The sequence below is a fragment of the Cricetulus griseus genome, unplaced genomic scaffold, assembly GCF_003668045.3.
Source record: "Cricetulus griseus strain 17A/GY unplaced genomic scaffold, alternate assembly CriGri-PICRH-1.0 unplaced_scaffold_1, whole genome shotgun sequence".
In the NCBI taxonomy this organism is placed as follows: domain Eukaryota; kingdom Metazoa; phylum Chordata; class Mammalia; order Rodentia; family Cricetidae; genus Cricetulus; species Cricetulus griseus.
In genome coordinates this window covers 785,607-805,481 of record NW_023276808.1, presented here as the reverse complement: position 1 = coordinate 805,481, position 19,875 = coordinate 785,607, and the positions used below count along the sequence as shown (strand labels likewise).

The window sequence follows — 19,875 nt, the reverse complement described above, 5'->3', positions numbered from 1 at the left end:
TTCTTTGAGATCTACCTGCATCTGCCTTCCATGTGGTGGGATCAAACATGTTCCCAACCACCCTGGGCTCCTTACTCCCAATCTTGAGTGTCTTTAGCTATTAATAATAAAAACCACAGGAAACTCCTAGTTGTATTCTCATTTACAGAGGCAGATAGCATGGTGTGGAAAGCATGTCCAGTGGCTAAATAACAGACTCAGAACCCCCAGGTGCCAGCTGAGACTGGTTTCATTTAAAAGAACAAGAGAGGGCTTGGTGGTTGGAGCATTGTCTGCTCTTCCAGAGGTCCTGAGTTCAATTCCCAACCACCACATAGTGCCTCACAACCATCTATAAAAAGATTTGGTGCCCTCGTCTGGTGTGCATACATACAAGCAGGCAGAATACTGTGTATATAATAAACAAATATTTATAAATTAAAGCAAAAGCCAAGTAGTGGTGGCCCACACCTTTTTAAACCCACCAGTCAGGAGACAGAGGCAGGAAGATTGCTGTGAGTTGAAGACCCACCTGGTCTACAAGAGCTACTAGCTAGACAGCCTCTAAAGCCACAGAGAAACACTTCCTCGAGAAAAAAAGAAAAAGAACAGGAAGTAAATTCAAACTGTCCATGCTTGCAATGCCAGCATTCAGGAAGCTGGGGCAGGAGCATGGAGAGATTGAACTACCTGAGGAGTCTAATCCCCAGCTAGCATCCTGCAGAAGTACTGGTCTCAAATATTACAAGCAATTCTATGAGTGAAATAGTTCAACTTTCATTAACATACTTTGTATTATTTTAATTATTTACATATGTGCATATCTAAGGCTGTGAGTTGGAGTCATGACCATGAAGGCCCCGTAAGCTAGAATTACAGTTGAATGTGTCCGCCTGACATTGGTGCTGGGAAACGAACTCAGGTCCTCACCAAGTGCTTTTAACTTTGATCTGACTCTGCTGCATCATTTATTTATCCAGTGTTTAATGAATCTCTATCATTTAGAATTCTACCACCAAATCTGAGGCCATCATTCCTGAATCCCCTATTCTCTCCAAGAAATCAGGGTCCATCTCTCACCACAGGACTCGAAGTTTGAAGCTTGGATGTCTTAACCTCCTGCACAGTATCCTGACACCTGTGTCCCCCAGAGCGTTGTTGGTGACATTAAGCTAAGTCGGTGTCTGGTTGATTTGCAGGATGGAAGAAAGGTCCTCACCTGCTTTGGCTGTGAGGCCACAGCTGTCCAGCCTGCAGGGGACAAGGTGAGGTGGGTGAGGTGGTCTTTTCAGGGAGTTGAGGTGAGGATTTTACAGGTGACAGGGTTTAAAGGAAAGAGTCATGAGCCCATCCAGTGGTTGCTGGACACCTTCCTTAGTGAGTGGTGTATCCCTCAGAAAATATTGGCCCTGTCAAGTTGACACAGGTAATCCTAATTAGATTCACTTGGTGGCCAGAGACAGCTGAATCTCTGAGTTCGAGGCTGCCATAGTCTACAAAGCTGAGTTCTAAGACAGCCCAGGTTACAAAGAATAAGTAAATATTTGGGGAGCAGTGACTTGGGGACAGAAAAATAATATAAGTTATAATAATGTGAGTTATTATACACTGGATCTCCTTTGTGGTTTGAAGGCAAGGATCAATGATTTCCTTCTGTGGTTAAATTATTCCTCATTTTAATCTGGAGCCACATTTGGTCTGGAAGAGTAGAGTTAGGGTGGTCCCTGACCTCGAGGCTTCTCTGTCCCCAGGGAACACGTCTCTAAAGAGTGTGTCTAGTGCCTGCAGCTTGATAAGGTTGTGGGTTTGGAAGGACAGACATGGTGACTCACACTGTAATCCCAACAGAAGAGGGCTGATTTCTGAGTTCCAGGATAGCTAGGGCTACACACAGGAAACCCTGACTGGGGGTAAAGCAGCGAGGGATATGTAGAAAGAGACAGAGCAGCTCTATTGTGAAGCAGGGTGAGTCTGAGAGTATAGCCAGTATAGTAACAGATAATAGAAACCCAATATTCCAATAGCAAGAGCTGGAGAGATGGTTCAGTGGTTAAGACTGCTCTTCTAGAGGAGCCAAGTTTGGTTCCTAAGTTTGGTTTAGTTGGTTCACAACATCCTGTAACTGATACTCCCGGGCATCTGGTGCCATCTTCTGGCCTCTGTGCACACTACAAACCCAGATGCACATAACCATAGATGAAAAGAAAATGCACAAATTAATAAATGCCTTATTCCCCAAGCAGATTCTAAACACCCCCAAGGTGTTTCGCCTGTGTATATGTGTGTGTATGTGTGTATTTATGTATATGTATATATGTCTAATGGGGGGCTGGTTTTTGGAGGATGGGGGAATCTTTTCTATTTGTACTTATGTGGGGAGTTATGACAGCATGGTGGCAGGAGCAGGAACCTGAGATACCACATTTTTTTTGAGATAGGGTTTTTCTTTGTAACATTTGGTGCCTGTCCTGAAACTTGCTGGAATGGACCAGGCTGGCATGGAACTCACAGAGATCCTCCTGCCTCTGCCTCTCGAGTGCTGGCATTAAAGGCACCACCCATCATTCCCTGGCTCAGTTATGTTTATGTGTTTCCTGCTTTTAGAATGAAAAATAACCATGGTTGTTTTCTGTTCTGTTTTTTGAAGTAGCATCTCCCTTATCCCACACTGGCCTGATAGTAGCTATAAAGCTGAGGCTGGCCTTAAAATTTCTATTTAAGCAGCCAGTGTGTTAGCATCCCCATGCTACTCCTGTTGCACTCCTCCTAAGCAAAACACTCACCACAGCTACTGAAGTCTGCAGGCCGGGTGCCTCAGGCCTTCCCCCAGCAGCCACAGGTCCCTGCCTCCCAAGTCGTTGAAGCTCAGGTCCAGTTCTCGGGGACAGGTGTTGACTTGGAGCACATGGGCAATCCCTGCATATGTGTCTGAGCCAAGCTGGCAAATGCCCAACCTAGAGGAAGGGAAGGCCAAGGTGAGTTTGTCCCATGCCTTTTGGTTAGGTCCCCGGGGCAGGGCTTAAATGCCAAATTGGTATGCTGGGTGCAAGGGTATGGCCTTGCCCACCTTTGAGAGAGACAAGGGGAGAAGGCAGAGAGGAAGACAGGACAGAAGGCAAGGACCACGCAGCTCACAATTGGCTGTAACTCCAGTCCTAGGCAATCTAAACTTATCTTCATGACTCTGTGAGTACCAGGCAGGAGCTTGGTTAAAAACATACATGCAGGCAGAAAGCCACATCTGTCAAATTTTGTAATTTAAAAAAAGAAGAAAGGGGTGGGGCTGTGGTAGGGCACACATTTAACACCAGCACAGGGAGGCAGAGGCAGGGGGAGTATTCTGAGTTCAAGGCCAGCCTGGTGTACAGAGCAAGTTCCAGGACATCCAGGACTGTTACACAGAGAAACCTTGATGGTTAATTGTTGCAGGAGCCCATTGTGGGTAGTATATCCCTGGGCCAGGAGGGCTGGGCTGTATAAAAGCAGCTAGCAGAGCAAGCCACATGGAACCAACCAGTAAACAGCAAATTTCTTTGGTTTCTTTACTGTTTCAGGCTTCTGCCTTGGCGTCCCTCAGTGAAGAGCTATATAACTTGTAGGATAACAAAAACTCTTGCTTCCTGAAGTCACCTTGATCATGTTGTTTATTACAGTAACAGAAAGCCAAGTAGAGCAGAGGATACACTTTGGTCAGTGCTATTTGTTCTGAGACCTGAAAGATTAACCAATCTCCCCCCCAGAAAAAAAATGTGTGTGTGTGTGTGTCTGTGTACTTATGTATGTATGTATGTATGTATGTATGTATGTATGTATGTATGTATGTATGTATGCAGTGTTCTGCTGGCATGTATGCCTGCAGGACAGAAGAGGGCACAAGATCTCATTATAAATGGTTGTGAGCCATCATGTGGTTGCTGGGAATTGAACTCAGGACCTCTGGAAAAGCAGCCAGTGCTCTCAACCACTGAGCCATCTCTCCAGCACTCCCCTGGAAACTAAATGTACAGCAGAACAGAAGAGCCATTCAGTGGTGTCAGTGATGTGTGAGTAAAGACCCTGTGGCAGGAAAACTTAACAGCAAGATTCTGTAGCTAGAGCTGGTGAAGAAATTGGAGGTCCCACGGCCTCCCTGGACAGAGAAGACAGGGGAAGCATGCTGAATCAGGAACTGCACTCACCGGAGGGTCTGCAGTTTGTAGTCTGGGTGCCTGAGGCCCTCACACAGCAGAAGCACCCTGGGATCACCAAGGTCGTTCAGACCCAGGTCCAGCTCAGTCGGGGTCTGGTCCAGGCTGAGGCTGGAGGCCAGATCTTCACAGGCAGCCTGGCTGAGGTGGCAGATTTTCAGCCTGTGCAAAAGCCAGCTGGTAAGCATGATGGGGGGATTTCCTGGGGACATGAAATCTATCCTATGGCCCTGTCTTCAGAGTTCAGTGCTCTCAGGAAGCTGTGTGGCACACACCTGTGACATCCACCAGCACATGGTAGACAGAGGCAGGAGGATGTTCCATTAGACTTGCCTGGGTGTATAGTGAGGCTCTGGCTCAACGAGACAGGGGCTCTAGCTGTAGCTCAGTTGGAGGGCTCTTGCCTGTTGTGTGCAAGGTCCTGGGTTTTATTCCTAGCACCCTCCCATCCCCCCAAAGAAAGCAAGCAACAAGCTGTTCAATGCCTGGCGATGGTGAAGCACACCTTTGATCCCAGCATCCAGGAGACAGAGACAAGACAGAGATCTCTGTGCATACAAGGCCATCCTGTGATACAGAGTGAATTCCAGAATATCCAGGGCTACACAGAGAAACCCTATCTAAAAAGTAAACAAATGAACAAACAAAAATACCTGTCCAAGGTGCCAATATGATGTTACAAGTATTTGGTTACATAAATATATTCAGGATTTTCAAATTGCATTTAAAAATTATTTTGTGTGAGTTGGGCATGGTGGCTCACACCTTTAATTCTAACACTGAGGAGGCAGATGCAGGCAGATTTCTGTGAGTTGGAGGTCAGCCTGTTCTACATATCAAATTCCAGGTTAGTCAGAGATATACAATGGGACGCTGTCTCAAAAATATTTTGTGGGCTATACCTGTACACATGCACAGCAGCAAGTGCTCCTCAGCACAGAGCCATCCCTCCAGCCCCTGTGGGTCTTTTCTAATTAATGCAGGAGCCCTTTTGGGCATTGTTCCACGACAGCTTGCAAGAGTCTCTCCTTTCACAGTGTGGGAGCCAGGCAATAAACTCAGGTTGTCAGTACCTTTACCAGAGGAACCATCTCACCAGACCCTACAGGTACTTTCTAGTAAGACTTTTTATTGGCTAAAACAAACAAGACTGGCATATGTCTCAAGCCCTTGGTCCTAGAACTAATGATTATATATGTGGAGATCATGTTTTTCCTTCCTGAATGATGAATGGTTGAACTACCTCAGGGGGTTGAACTTTGTCACCAGCCTTGATAGCCAATGCCTTTATCTGCTGTGCTGCCACATTTTGGACCCCTGCTATCAAATCTCTGTCTCTGTCTCTGTCTCTGTCTCTCTCTTTCTCTCTCTCTCTCTCTCTCTCTCTCTCTCTCTCTCTCTCTCTCTTTGTGTAGACCAGGCTGGGCTCGAACTCGCAGAGTTCCCCTCTGCCTCCCGAGTGCTGGGACTACAGGCGTTCACCACCACCAACTGGCCTCTTTTTTCTAATTTTTAAAATTATTATTTTATTGGGTTGGAGAGATGGTTCAGCTATTAAGGGCACGGGTACCTCTTGCAGAGGACCCAGGTTCAATTCCCAATACTCACATGGCAGCTCACAGCTGTTATGGGATATTAGTTGAAGATTTCTTACATTCTTTTATGTTGCATTTGTTTAACCCTGTTAAGCTGTGCTTCTTTTCCGGCCCAACATGCCTGACTGGTCTAATAAAGGACTGAACTGTCAATAGCTAGGGAGGAGAGAGGGATAGACAGGGCTGGTGGGCAGAGAGAATAATTAGAAGAAGAGGGAAAGGAAAAGGGAAAGAAGAGAAAAGGGGGAGAGAGAACACCAGGGGACAGCCACACAGCCATCAAAAGAGTAAGAAGGAAAGAAAGAGATAGAGAATAGAGAAAGGTAAAAAACCCAGAGGCACAAGGTAGATGGGATGTTTTTTAAAAGTATTTATTTCTTCTGTGTATAGCATTCTCCCTGCATATGTGCCTGCCCTGCATACTAGGAGAGGGCACTGGAACACATTACAGATGGTTGTGAGCCACCATGTGGTTGCTGGGAATTGAACTCAGGATGTCTAAAGAACAGCCAGTTCTCTTAACCTCTGAGCCATTTCTCCAGTCCTTTTACATGGAATAACTATGGACAACCATCTGCAACTCCAGCTCCAAGGGACCCAGCACCCTCACACAAACATACATTCAGGCAAAACACCAAAGCTCACGAAATAAAAAGTACATAACATTTTAACTGAGCGGTGGTGGCACATGCCTTTAAACCCAGCACTTGGGAAGCAGAGGCAGGCAGAACTCCTTGAATTTGAGTCTAGCCTGGTCTACAGAGGTATATCCAGGACAGCTAAGGCTACACAGAGAAATCCTGTTGGGGACCTCTTTAGGGTCTACTGTTCTTGTTGTAACTAAGAGTGACCCACAGTGCCCTCAGGATCCACTGTCTATCTTGTGACTAGGTGTTTACTTCCTAGTTCCCTGCTTCTGCATAGGCCTTTATGCAAGAATGCAAATTATCTGCCCATTGAGGGGGCGATTGGCGGCATGGACCTTGATCTGAATAAATTTACACTGGGGCTGCTGTTTGTATATAAGCCTACTCCCCTTTGAAATAAAAAGCCTTCTCTTTGCAAGAGTGACTGTCTAGGTTGTCTTTATGTAATCGTCAGATTCCCTTGCCCGAATCCATGAGAAGGTGGTAGAGCTGCCTATTACGACAATTAGAGTTCTCACCAAGATTTGGGAAAGAAGGGGAGACACTGAAGGATCAACCGAGAAGACTTGCCAGCATTAAGGTAAGGAACAGGTGTATTGAAGATGGGTGCAGCTAGTTCTTACTCTCTTATGGGGAACCAATTGGTCCAATTGTCCAATAAGCAGGGCACCAGTATTAAGTACAAGACAGCAACAGACGTTTTAAAAACTGTACATGAGTTCAGCCCTTGGTTTTTAATCTTTAGTATTGGTGATGGGGAGCAGGTGAGGATAGACCTGCAAAGGGCATTACACAGAGATGGGCCGAATGCCATACCAACTGTTACTTTTTCTCTGTGCCCTCTTGTCAAAGAAGCACTTCTTAGTAATACTGTGGAATTGAAAAAGCAGGTTAAGGAAGCCCAGGCTGCCTTCCACAGAGGCTCAGAACCTGTTAGGTCACTTCAAGCTTCTAATGACACTTCCTTTGGGCCCTCTCCCTCATATTCAGGGGATTAGACTAAGGAAAGGGAAGAAATGGAAAGGTATGTTAAATTATAACATAAGCTAAAAAAATGTTCCCTTGAGTCTCATCCTCCTGCTCATAATTCTAGTGCTCTCTGTTTCCCTTTGGCCTTTCCTGAAAAGCAGAGTCGCCCAGTGATGTTCTCAATCATAGAGATAGTTGCTCCCCAAGGCCAGAATCTGTGAGAGCATTCCCCTCTTAATTATAAGGATATTAAACAGCTGAAAGAGGCAGTTATGGCTTACAGGCCTCATGTACCTTTTATTACTCTGACCATTTTTTAATTCTCTGTGGCCTTGAATTCCACGCCCAGTGATTGGCAACAATTATGTCCAGCTGTGCTGTCCAGGGGAGGTTATTTGATTTGGAGAGGTGAATTTGAAGAGCTATGTAACCAAATGGTACAGCGCAACACGGCTGCCGGTTTCCCTAAAAAGAACTCAGAAATGCTTACTGGTACGGGAGCCTATGCAGTCCTAGGTCAGCAAATTCTTTACGATCCAGCTGTATATACACAGATCTCAGCAGCTGCTTGCAGGGCGTATATTTGAGGATACTGATAATGTCATGTCTATAGTTAGAAAACTAGCTTTAAAAAATGCCAACAAGTATTGTAAAAAGGCTTTACCACCTCACAAGGCCAAAAGCCTCAATGATTACATTCGCATTTGTAGAGATATAGATGGACCCCACATTATGGGACAAGTTATTGCTTCTGCTATGCAGGGAAATAAGAAGGTCAGTGAGGGAGCCAGACCTAAGACATGCTTGGTTGTGGCAAATGGGGTGCACCCTCAAAAGATTAGTCTTCGGCTGGACACCCTTCAAACTTTAAATGGTTTTCAGAGGTTTCTGGGTGATATTAATTGGATCAGACGTAGTTTAAAAATTACTACTGTTGCGATTCTGCAGCTGAGGCGGCAGTGGAGGGGGAGGAGGAAGGCGGCGGCTTGCCCAGAGTCCGGCTCACGTGTCATTTCGTACCTGGAGAGAGCCAGCAAGGGACCTGAGGTGTGGCACGCCACGGGTAGAGGCCTGCTGAAAATGACTGAGTATAAACTTGTGGTAGTTGGAGCTGATGGCGTAGGCAAGAGTGCCTTGACGATACAGCTAATTCAGAATCTCTTTGTGGATGAATATGATCCTACAATAGAGGACTCCTACAGGAAACAAGTAGTAATTGATAGAGAAATCTGTCACTTGGACATTCTCGACACAGCAGGTCTAGAGGAGTACAGTGCAATGAGCGACCAGTACATGAGGACAGGGGAGGGCTTTCTTTGTGTATTTGCCATGAATAATACTAAATCATTTGAAGCTATTCACCATTATAGAGAACAAATTAAAAGAGTAAAAGACGCTGAAGATGTGCCTATGGTCCTAGTAGGGAATAAATGTGATTTGCCTTCTAGAACAGTAGACACAAAACAGGCTCAGGACTTAGCAGGAGGTTATGGGATTCCATTTATTGAAACCTCAGCAAAGACAAGACAGAGAGTGGAGGATGCTTTTTATACATTGGTGAGAGAGATCCGACAAAACAGATTGAAAAAAATCAGCAAAGAAGAAAAGACTCCTGGCAGGGTGAAGATTAAAAAGTGCATTGTAATGTAATCTGGGTGTTGATGATGCTTTCTATACCTTGGTCCAAAAATTCCAAAACATTAAAGATGAGCAAAGATGGTAAAAAGAAGAAAAAGAAGTCAAAGACAAAGTGTATAATTATGTAAATACAATTTGTACTTTTTTCTTAAGGCATACTCAAGTAAAAGTGGTAATTTTTGTACATTACACTAAATTACTAGCATTTGTTTTAGCTTTACCTAATTCTATTTTTTTTTTCTGTTCGTGCAAACTTTCAGCTTTTATCTTAAATGCTTATTTTAAAATGACAGTGGAAACCTCTTTTCTCTAAGTGGCAGTATTCCCTGGGTTGGACTTCAACTAGCAATGCCTGTGGAAGAGACTAAAGACCTGAGACTGTCTTCAAGGGGTTTGGTGCATGCAGTTGATTCCACGCTAATTCTCTTACCAGCTGTGAGCATTGTGTGACCCGGAGTAGTGAAGTTTTTGATCCATCTCTGCTCTGTTTCATCTAGACATTGAGTGATTTAATTAGTAATTACAGCTGCATTGAGACCTAAGACTTTGGAATCACAGATTTTTGGACTTCCCTTGATTCACATTTAGCATGTCCTAGAGTTTATCATCTTTCATAAGTCTAGTTAGAGTGTTAAGAGTTGGGACTCAGCCCCCATAGGGTCTCTAAGAGTTGTTTTCCAGTATAACCACAGGTACCTCCTGTTTTCCTAACCTTGCCCCACTAGGATCATGATGTGAAACCTTGACCTGGGATTTTGAAAGTTTGTATACAAGGCTGCTTCACAATAAAAGTGAGGAACATTCTCTCAGAAACAGAACCAGGCATATTGTGATTCATCCAAATCTCCAGGCTTTTGCCCAATACTCGGACTTAGTGGTGGCCAAGAGCAGCCACAAATTGAGGTCCCACTGAGAACAGGAATGAAAGGGGACCCTGAGAGATCACCCTTAGAATGCTGGTAAGCAAGTAAGGAGTTGTGAGGGTGGATTGCAAAACGTACTGGAAAATAGGTACCTCAACTCCTAAGAGAGTTGGATTGGAATAGAGATCACAGTCAAACACACAGAGAAAGTTTAAAGAAACAAGGTACTGGTAAGATTTCATTTTAACTTTGGATTAAACAATAATGCTAAGAAAATTTGAAGAAATCCAGGAAATCAACCTCTGAGGAATTCCTCCTGAATGAACCACACACCAGCAGCCAGGTGACCCAGCAGCCTGTGCCCTTGTCCACTGGAGCCGGCTGTGGGCTCCAGTCAGACGAAACTAATGTGGTGTGCACAGGCTGGCTGGAGAAATCACTTCCTGAGAAAAAGTTGGGGCACTAAGCTTGGAAGAAATTCTGGTTCATCCTGCGGAGCGGTAAGATGTGTGGTGACCCAGATGTTCTAGAATACTATAAGAATGAACACTGCTATAAGAAACCCTTGGAATCATCAACCTAAACTTCTGTATCCAGTTGGATGTAGCCCTGACCTTCAACAAACAAGAGCTCCAAAAGAGGTTCATGTTTGGTATCATTATCAATGAGCACACCTTTTACCTGGTGGCTGAGACAGAGGCTGACAGGAATAGGTGGGTCCAGAGCATCTGTCAGATCTGCGGCTTCAGTCAAACTAAAGAGAGCACTGACACCCTGAGAAACCTTTCTTTAGTCAGTCATAATCTCTGCTCTTCTCCAGCTGAATTCAGAAACTCCAGTCAGCCCCTGCTCCAAGCAGGGTCTGTGGCAGACAGTGAGGATGTGTACACGTTCAAGGCACCTAGAAACACCCTGTGTAAGGAATTTGGAGACCTCCCGGTGGACTCAGCCTTAGCTCCCCCACCACACCCCAAAACACCTTGCAGGGGCAGCCCTCAACAAAGACCTCCAATCATTGACTACAAGTATCCAACACGAGGTGAAGAAACTGCCTGATTGTTTGCTAAATCACTAGAAAAGACTGTTGTGGGTCAATCAGATAGTGCCAGCTCTGATTTCAATTATATGCCCATAAACCCAGGTTCTGACATCACCATGAGCAAAATGCCCCATCAGTTTACCAGCCGAGGAAGTGAGATCCTCAAGCTTGGCCGAAAAGCAAAGTCAGTACCCCTTGACCTGAGTAATAACACTGTCATCAATGAGCTCCCTTTAAATTAATTTGTCACCAAGTCTTGGTCCACATTCAACCACACCTTTAACCCAAGGTCCTCCCAGTACTGCTTTTGGGTCTCCCATACAGACTCTGGAGACAGTGAGGAGAACTGTGTCTCTATGCAGACCCCAATGTCTTCATCTCCTGTACCCAGTGACACTAACAACCCAGCTCCAAAAAAGAGTACTGGCAATGCCAATTACATAGCCCTGCACTTCCAGGCGCTCTCCCCGAGACCTCACCACAAGCCATCCACATCATTGTCACATCAGATGAGAAAGGAGAATATGTCCAAATAGATAAAGAATAGACCCAATCCCTACAAAAGTCCATACAGGAATGGACAAAGATGCGACAGTCCTGAAGATCCTCCAAAGATGCCAAGCTATGGTAAGGATGACCATCCTTCGACATCTACTCTCCTTTGTGAGTTTTTTTCAAAGGATGTATGTATGTTCTGTATGCATAGTGTGGCCACATGTGTGAATTTGAAGTGTAATCGTAATTGTGTGACTGTTAACAAAAGAATGCTATTGTGTTGTCTTTAAATCATTTAATTACTAGGGAAGGAGCAACAGTTGTTAAAGTACAGGTTACGTGGGAAAATTCTGCTTTTATTCCATGGAGGGTGAAGAGCTGTGGATTCGTTCCATACTGGTATGGTTTCATGGGGCAGGACCCCATGAAGCAGTGGCCCAGGTGATCCTTATATTTGTTTTCATTTAAATTTGGTCAGTTAGAAATGGTAGTGTTCACACTCAATCACTTTTTAAAGCAAAAAAGAGGAATATGATATAGAAATGATACTTTGTATTGGAATGGATCCTCATTTGTTGATACTTTGTATTGGAATGGATCTTCCTTTGTTGATATTAGTTAGGTTTTCTAGATATATAGGTATTCTTCAAACCATTCAAAGATCTATGGAATATATGACATTTAAATGGTTTAGGGTTTTTCTTTACAGTGAGACACAAATTCTCCTGGCACAGCAGTTACATCTGAGAGGAAGATTGGCATCGGAGAAATAAAGTTTGCCTTTGATGTGGCAAAGTAGCCATTTGGGCAAGAAGCTGCTGTTGCCTGCATTGTTTGACTGTTGCTTTATAAACTGGACATGCAGGACCCACAGGAAAGTGACTGCTTAAACAAGATGGACAGTCATAAACTGTTCCGGCTTCATGGAAGAGTCTGCAAGATATTCTACAGGACACAGAAAAAAAGGTGACATGCAAACTGCCAATGCAGGTAGAGAGTTTAGAATTTCCTGCTTTGCTGAGAAGTCTGTCAGACACATTGTGACCTGTAGACTAAAATGGATGCCCCAACATTACCAAGAAACTTTGGGTCTAGGAAGCAATATGTGTCTGTCAGTTCTAGAGTTCATATATTATTTTCTATGGTCTTTGATGGAGTTGAAGATAGATAGTTATAGTAACTCACTAAGATAGAATGGTTGAATTATTATAGTTCTTACTTAATCACTGTTTTGTTATATATAAAGAAGGGGGAGATGTTGGGACCCAGACACCACAGGGTCTCTAAGAGTTGTTTTCCAGCATAACCACAGGTACCTCCTGTTTATCTAAGCTCACCCTAATAGGATCAGTATCCTGTTGTGAACCCTTTCACCTGGGGGTTTTGTAAGTTTGTATTTTAGGCTGCTCCACAATAAAGGTGAGAGTCTTTCTCTCAGAAAGTGGACCAGGCATCTTGTCGTTCATCCAAATCTCCAGGCTTTCACCTGATACTCGGACTTAGTGGTGGCCAAGGGCAGCCACAGAGCAGCATGCACAAACAGACTCAGCCATCTGCTGGCATAGACTATGGTTCCACAGCAAGGGTTAACACTGTCATCCTTATATGTAACTGATTTTCAGGTTTAAAATAAACCCAGGAGCGAGAGTCTTCTGGGAATACATCATGCCTAAAAACTAATCAAAATGCCTTTCTTTAGTCAACATGACTCCCAGAAAGAATTAATGTGTTTGCTCATTTCAAGTCATTTTAAGTGAAACGGGAAAATATTTTTATATTATATGTACATGCTTAACTATCCTCTCTCTTCCCATGAGTATATAGGAAATGGTCATACATATGATTAAATAATGTTCAATTTTTTTCGAAGAATCTATTTCACAACAGAAAGTACCTGTATGTATGTGTGCATGGACATATATATGTAATGAAAATCTGACTTTTAATGAACACATATGTTTCAAGAGGTAGCTTAAAATATGGAAATCCTAACAGATCATTGATTCATCCAGGTTCTTTATTTCACAGAAAAAAACAAACAAAATAAAACACAATGTCCCTTTCAACAGATGCCGAGTACTCCTATCAGGCCTGTCTGTGCAATAATGGTGTGTGCACACACATAAAATACACAGTAAGTCTCTTCTTCAGTCCAGTCACACAGGTAAATTCTTCTCCCCTTTAGTCCAGGCCAGCACCACCTCTCCCCAGGCTCCTGCACAGCTCTGACCAGTGATGCTATTTTCCAGAGGTTTGTGTGATTGCAGGAGGGGTGCCCTGCAATCTGACTTACTCTCATTCACCACTGCAACTTTAGCACCAGGCAGTAGTCATTTAACTGGGTGGAGCAGATATTTAACTGGGCATTGAATAAATGATAATCACTGTAATGAACAATTGAAAAAATTCATGCTTTTTAAATGTCCTTTTCCCATCGTTTTGGAAGTGTGGGTATCATCCTGTGCTGTCTGTAGGGTACAGCCTTGTACCTGGGGGTGCTTCTGAATAGCTGAATAGAGATGTCACATTCCCTCTCTGTGGGTGTCTCTTTCTCTCTTTGGTTCCGAGTTTGAAGCAGGGTCCTTAGAGTTGCTGAGATCATGTTCTTCTCACTGAGCCACACCCAGCCCTAAATAGAACTAACAATTATTCTGTATCTGATGATAAGTTCTTCACACTTTGCCTGTGGCAGCGTGCCCTGTCCTTCAAGGCACAACTATGTTGGGCTTTGTGGATTTCCTGACACACACAACCTCACCTAGTGTCTGGAACATTGAAGTTCATGGGTGTTATCCCATAAGATAGTAGACCAAGGGACATGAATAGTCTGTATTGAAAGGGAGGATCGCATTAATGCCATAATTTAAAATAAAAACTTCCCCCAACAATAACAATCATTTACAAACAATAAAGACTTCATCAGTTTCTGGAATACATAAGCAGGATGACAAACGCTGTCCACACAGCAGCTGGTAGTGAGCAGCACCTACAAGCATAACAGTGAAGGCCACAGCTGTGTGCAGAGGACTGGCAAAGACTGGTGTCACTCCAGAGGCATGGGAAGAGAAGCAGAGAGCCTTCTTCTCATCTCAGCCACTACCCAGGCTTTTGCTTTATTTCAGATTCTGGGGGTCTCTTGCATCTCTTGGCTTGTTGCCCCACCCTCCAGTTTCCAAGTCAACAGCCTAGCTCCTTTCTATCTTGCTTCTTTCTCTCGTCTCTGCTTCTGTTATCACATGTCCTATTCTGACACCAACTGTTTTCTTCTGTTCCCTTTGAAGACCTGGAGGCTGCATGGGACACATCTGGATGCACTCTCCCTCTTAAGATCTATGGCTTAGTCACTCATGCAGGTCTCTTTTTGCCAGCAAGGAACCAAAGATTAGAGTACTGATGAGCTAGAGATTCCCAGAACAACCATATCATAATTTCAGCATTTGAAACATAACAAAAGGATCCAGCAAGCTTTCCATGTGTAAAACTATGCCAACTGGGCCTGGAAGGATGGCTCAGTACTTAAGAGCATGCATACTGCTCTTTCAAGAACTGTAGTTCAGGTCCCAGAACTCATATCAGGTGGCTCACAACTGTCATTCTCCAGCTCCAGGTCTATCTGATGTCTCTGTCCCCTTCTGGTGCCTATACTCACACCTCCAAACCTTCTGCCCTGCCACAGATAAATAAATCTTTAAAAGTAGATCATATGCTGAGTTTGGTGTCACACACCACTAATCCCAGCAAGTGGGAGGCAAAGGCAGGCAGATCTACACCAGCCTGATCTACATAGAGAGTTCCAGGTCAGCCATGGTTGCCTTGGGAGACCATGTATCAAACAGAAAAAAATAAGAAGAAAAAAATAGTTCACATAGCAGAGACTTGTCACAAGACTAGAATCAGTGTCTCTCCAGCAATCCTGGATGACAAGGACACAGTTGTGTCGATACCTTTGGAACCCTCAGGGGGAGATTGTTTCCAGAATTCTGCAGCTGTGAATCAAGAAGAGAGAAAAAATTTAATAAAACATTGTTTAAAAGCTTACCTTCATGTTTGTTTTGCTGTCTGTTCCCTTTAGAAAATGATGTAAGTGGGTTCCAGAGACTAGATCTAGAAGGTGCGAAAAGGTCAGGAGGCTGGAAAAACCAAAGGTGTCCTACGGGGGTGGAAGGAAAATACATCAGTTAACGTCCACAGAGAAAGAGAGGAACCAATAGAAGAGAGTGAAAGACTGAGATGGCAGACAGAAAACCAGAAGATAGGGAGAGAGATGACAGTCAGACAGACTGATAATAGAGGATAGACACACAAGGATTAGATTGAAGACTGACGGTCGAGAGGTGGTAGACAGACAGACAGGTTTATGGCAAGGAAGTAGCTAATGTAATAGTGGTCAGCAAACAAAGGAACAAATTTAAAAATGAATCTAGAACTGCATGGAAAAATCCAATCACCAGTAAGTTACAGTTGTTTCCTTAATTTTATTATATGTGTCTGTGTGTGTGTGAGCATGTACATGTGAGCACACGTGCATGCTACAGTTCACAAGTGAAGGCCAGGGATGACTTACAGGAGTCTGTCCTTCTTTCCACTTTGTGGGTCTTTAGGAATTAAAATCAAGTCATCAGGTTTGGAGGCAAGCACCCTTACTGAACCATCTTGCCATCAGGCAGGGTCTTACATAGTCTATGGCATCTTCCAACTCAATATGTAGCCCAAACTGACCTTTGTTGTAGAATCTTATTTTAAGAATTTGTTTATGCTGTGGAATATTTGTTTGATGATGCAAAGATGTGCTGCATTCTTTTATGTTGCATTTGTTCAATTCTGTAAAGCTTAGCTACTTTACATATCTAAAACACCTGATGGTTTAATAAAGAGCTGAATGGCCACTAGCAAGACACAAGAAAGGATAGGTGGGGTTGACAGGCAGAGAGAAAAAATAGGAGGAGAAATCTGGGAGGATGAGATCTAGGAGTTAGAGAAGGAGGAGGTTTCCAGAGGCCAGCCACCCAGCTACACAGCAAGTCACAGTGTAAGAAGTAAAGGAAGGTATATTAAATAATTATAATAGCCTAGAAATTCAGGGCATTGGTGACACATGCCTTTAATGCCAGCACTCTGGAGGCAGAGGCAGGTGGATCTCTGTGATTTTGAAGCCAGCCTGGTCTACAAGAGCGAGTTCCAGGACATATTCCAAAGCAATGTAGAGAAACCCTGTCTCAAAAAAACCAAAAACTAAAAAATAAAAAGCTCAGAGACAAAAAGTTTATGGGATAATTTGAGAAAAGCTGGCTAGAAATAATCCAAGATAAGGCTTATTCATAAGTAAGAATAAGCCTCCAGTTGGTTATTTATTTGGTAGATGGGTGGGCTCTCCAAAAGAGCAAAGAGACAAAAAGGAAAAAATAAAAAAAAACCAACAACAGACCTTGAACTACTGATCATCTTGCCTGCACTTCTAAAGTGCTGGTATGACAGGTGTGTACCTGTCCAGACATTGTGGTCTGAATAAAAACTAAACTGAAATAAAAATGCATGAAGAAGTATTTGAACTTTGCTTTGGAAACATTTTCCATTAAAGGATTTAGCTGGTTGATCTCAGAGCCACATAGGAGAAGGGAGAGTTAGTTACACAGAGCTCACTGCTTGGCCCCAGATGGGCACGTGTCATAGCTAGGATAACATAGATGCTGCTTATTGACTTGGGACACTTAGCATCCACCTGTGGACAAATAATTGAGACTTGGCTTAATTAAAGGAATGTGGAGAAAATGCCACTAGCCTTGATGCCACATATGTAGAAATTCTAGTACCCAGGCCAGGTATGAACTTTATCTTCCTCTCACAGTGGGGCCAGGTAAAGGAGCCACGTCCAGTGGGTGGTAGGAGAAAGGGTGCAGCACGGTGTGAAAACATGAAAGCCAGGAAGGAAGTGACGATCATGACATTGCTGTGCTAGGAGTAGGCAGGAAGGGGATGTGGGAGCCAGGGAAGTAAGCTAAGTCCTCTGTCACAGGCGGAAATCAGTCATAAGGATCATCAATTGTGACAGTTACCATGCAGGTCTGTCTCTTCAGAGAGTGAATTATTTGAAGATGGGGTCTGGCTTACCACTGACCTCCCAGCATCTAGGATGGTCATCAGTATGTGGCAGAAGCTCCACAGATACTTTCTGGACCAAACTGATTTGGATTTTTCAGATAGGGAGGACTTGGTTTTTAACATTCATTAAAGTACAATTTTATTTAAACACCAAAAATCATCTAAAATATCATGAGACTGCCTATTAATGGTAGAAAGACACCCTGCATCATTTCTCCAAGACACTGGGAGGAGCGGTGAATTGAGGCTCCCTCTCTGCAGAGCTACAGAAAGTGTGCAAAGCTTTTGATGCCAACATACGATATCTTGTGTGGTGATGGTTATGTTACGGTCATCAAGCTTTAAAAAAGATATATTATTTATTATGTGTACATGTAAGCATCTAGTGCATGTGTATAAAGGTACCCCTAGAGGACAAAAGAAGGTGTTAGGTTTGTGGCTATGGAATTACAGGCAATTATGAACTGCCTGGCATGGTGGTCGGAACAGGACTCAGGTCCTCTGGAAGAGCAGCAATTTCTCTGAACTGCTGAGCCATCTCTCCAGCCAACCACCTTATTCTCTAGTAGGGTTTGTCTATCTTAAACCCCAAGCCATATCTATCATGCCTTGCACAACCTTCCTTGCTAAAATTTTTTTATGCTGTAGTATTATTATTAAACCCTCTGGGAGCCATATAGATCTTGAAGATAAATGTTTTAGAAGCATTTTTTCTCTTTGTTTTGTCTTTTTGGAATAGTGGTAAAGTATTTGCCGGAAGAATAATGTTAACAAATTCTGAATGTAGTTTTGGGCTAAAGAGATAGGTTATCAGCTTAGAGTACTTGCTGGTGTTCCAGAGGACCTGATCTTGGGTCCAGAAACCCACAGCTTCTAACTCCTGGTACAAGAGATCTGATACCCTCTTCTGACCTCCATGGGCACACACACACACACACACACACACACAAACACACACACACACACACAAACACACACTGATAAGTGTGAAGGAATAAATCTTTAAATACCTTGTTTTAAAGTAAGTGTTTTTAGTTATACAAAAGTAACAATCAACTGTTAGTTGTGTAATCAATAGGAACTGAATGCAAGGAGAAAGTTTATTGGAGCACAGGAACCAAAGCTTCTTTAAAAATTCAATAATCATAGTGCCATCAAAGGACATTGAGAATAATTACCAAGGTCCCAATGCCACCCAGAAGGTCTGAGAAAGTTCCTGTACCTCAACCATTTAACACAACCACTAATAAGTTGTTTTTCCTTCCCAACAATAAGCACATTGGCAAGTTGCTGGCCTCATTTTGAAAATCGTCTGAGCTAAAATGTGAAGTCAAAAAATAAATGGTGCTTGTGAATAATGAACAAGGAGAGACTTTGTGGTCACATTTGTACATAACACACAGGCCAACTTTGTTAAGGGGTAAAGTAAGGCCTCCTTTAGGGTTAAAGAGGTATCACATTTGGCCAGAAGGTGGAAAATTCCTTTGATCTAGATGGCGATGAACAAAGCCTGGCTCTGGACTCAACCCCCGTGATGAACACATGACTAAACAGGCCCAACAAGAAGTCAGAGAGCTTTTGAGGACAGCGCATGAAAGATGACTTCCTCACCCAGGAGTGTAATTATCGATCTTCCTCAAGTGGATTCCTCAGAGACCAGACAGTTACTAGACTGTGCTGTCATTAGATACACACTTAAAAAATTAGTTTTAAATGCTTCTTTAAAAACTTCCATGTCTTAGACACAGAAGAGGACAGAGCTAAGCGATTCCTTGGATTCTCTCCTTTCTGTGATACTATAAAACACTCAATGTAAATGGCAAGAGCACTGCTAACCTCTGAAGTATACACAAGGCACAAGATTTACTAGAAATACTTAAAAAATATATGACAAACTTAAAATAATTCCCAGTGTGGTTAACTTTCCACTTACTTATTTTGTTACATTAATTTTCCTCCTGCCCTGTGTGTGAGTGGGTATATACACAGGTGGAAGCCAGAGAAAAATTAGAAGGAGTTGGTTCTGTCTTTCTATCACATGGGTCACAGGAATCAAAGTGCCATAAGTACCTTTTCTCCCTGAGCCACCCCACAGACCATGCAAGATCATACTATCTATAACCAATAAGCGCTGGCATCCTGACCATACTAAAAGTGGAGTGAGAAGAACAAAGGCACATTTATTCAGCTGATCTCATAGAATGGTCGTGCATTTAAGCTTCATGTTAAATACATACCATTTTCTATCATATTATAGTAGCTATGGGGCCGAGGAGAGCACAGTGGGTGGGACACTGGCACAGCATACCAGAGCCCCAACAATGGGGTGGTAGAAGCACACAGGACAAGCATCCTAGATGTAGA

At 43.4% G+C, this 19,875-nt stretch overlaps 4 protein-coding genes across 4 annotated transcripts in view; 2 read left to right on the top strand and 2 right to left on the bottom strand.

Moving 5' to 3' along the window:
• LOC113837940 (ephrin-B2-like) overlaps positions 1-19,875 on the bottom strand; it is a 423,845-nt gene that overhangs the window by 149,276 nt on the left and 254,694 nt on the right. The window lies entirely within an intron of this gene.
• Positions 1-19,875, bottom strand: part of LOC118239765 (mothers against decapentaplegic homolog 1-like) — a 433,113-nt gene that overhangs the window by 198,230 nt on the left and 215,008 nt on the right.
• The window catches only part of LOC113839150 (mothers against decapentaplegic homolog 1-like), a 313,586-nt gene that overhangs the window by 132,475 nt on the left and 161,236 nt on the right, over positions 1-19,875 (top strand). The gene's annotated exons all lie outside the window — the stretch shown is intronic.
• On the top strand, positions 8,435-9,255 carry LOC118239768 (GTPase KRas-like). Its single transcript, XM_035453626.1, has 2 exons — positions 8,435-8,971; positions 9,094-9,255. The coding sequence occupies exons 1-2, from the start codon at positions 8,458-8,460 to the stop codon at positions 9,141-9,143; spliced, it is 564 nt and encodes a 187-aa protein (XP_035309517.1). The 5' UTR covers positions 8,435-8,457; the 3' UTR covers positions 9,144-9,255.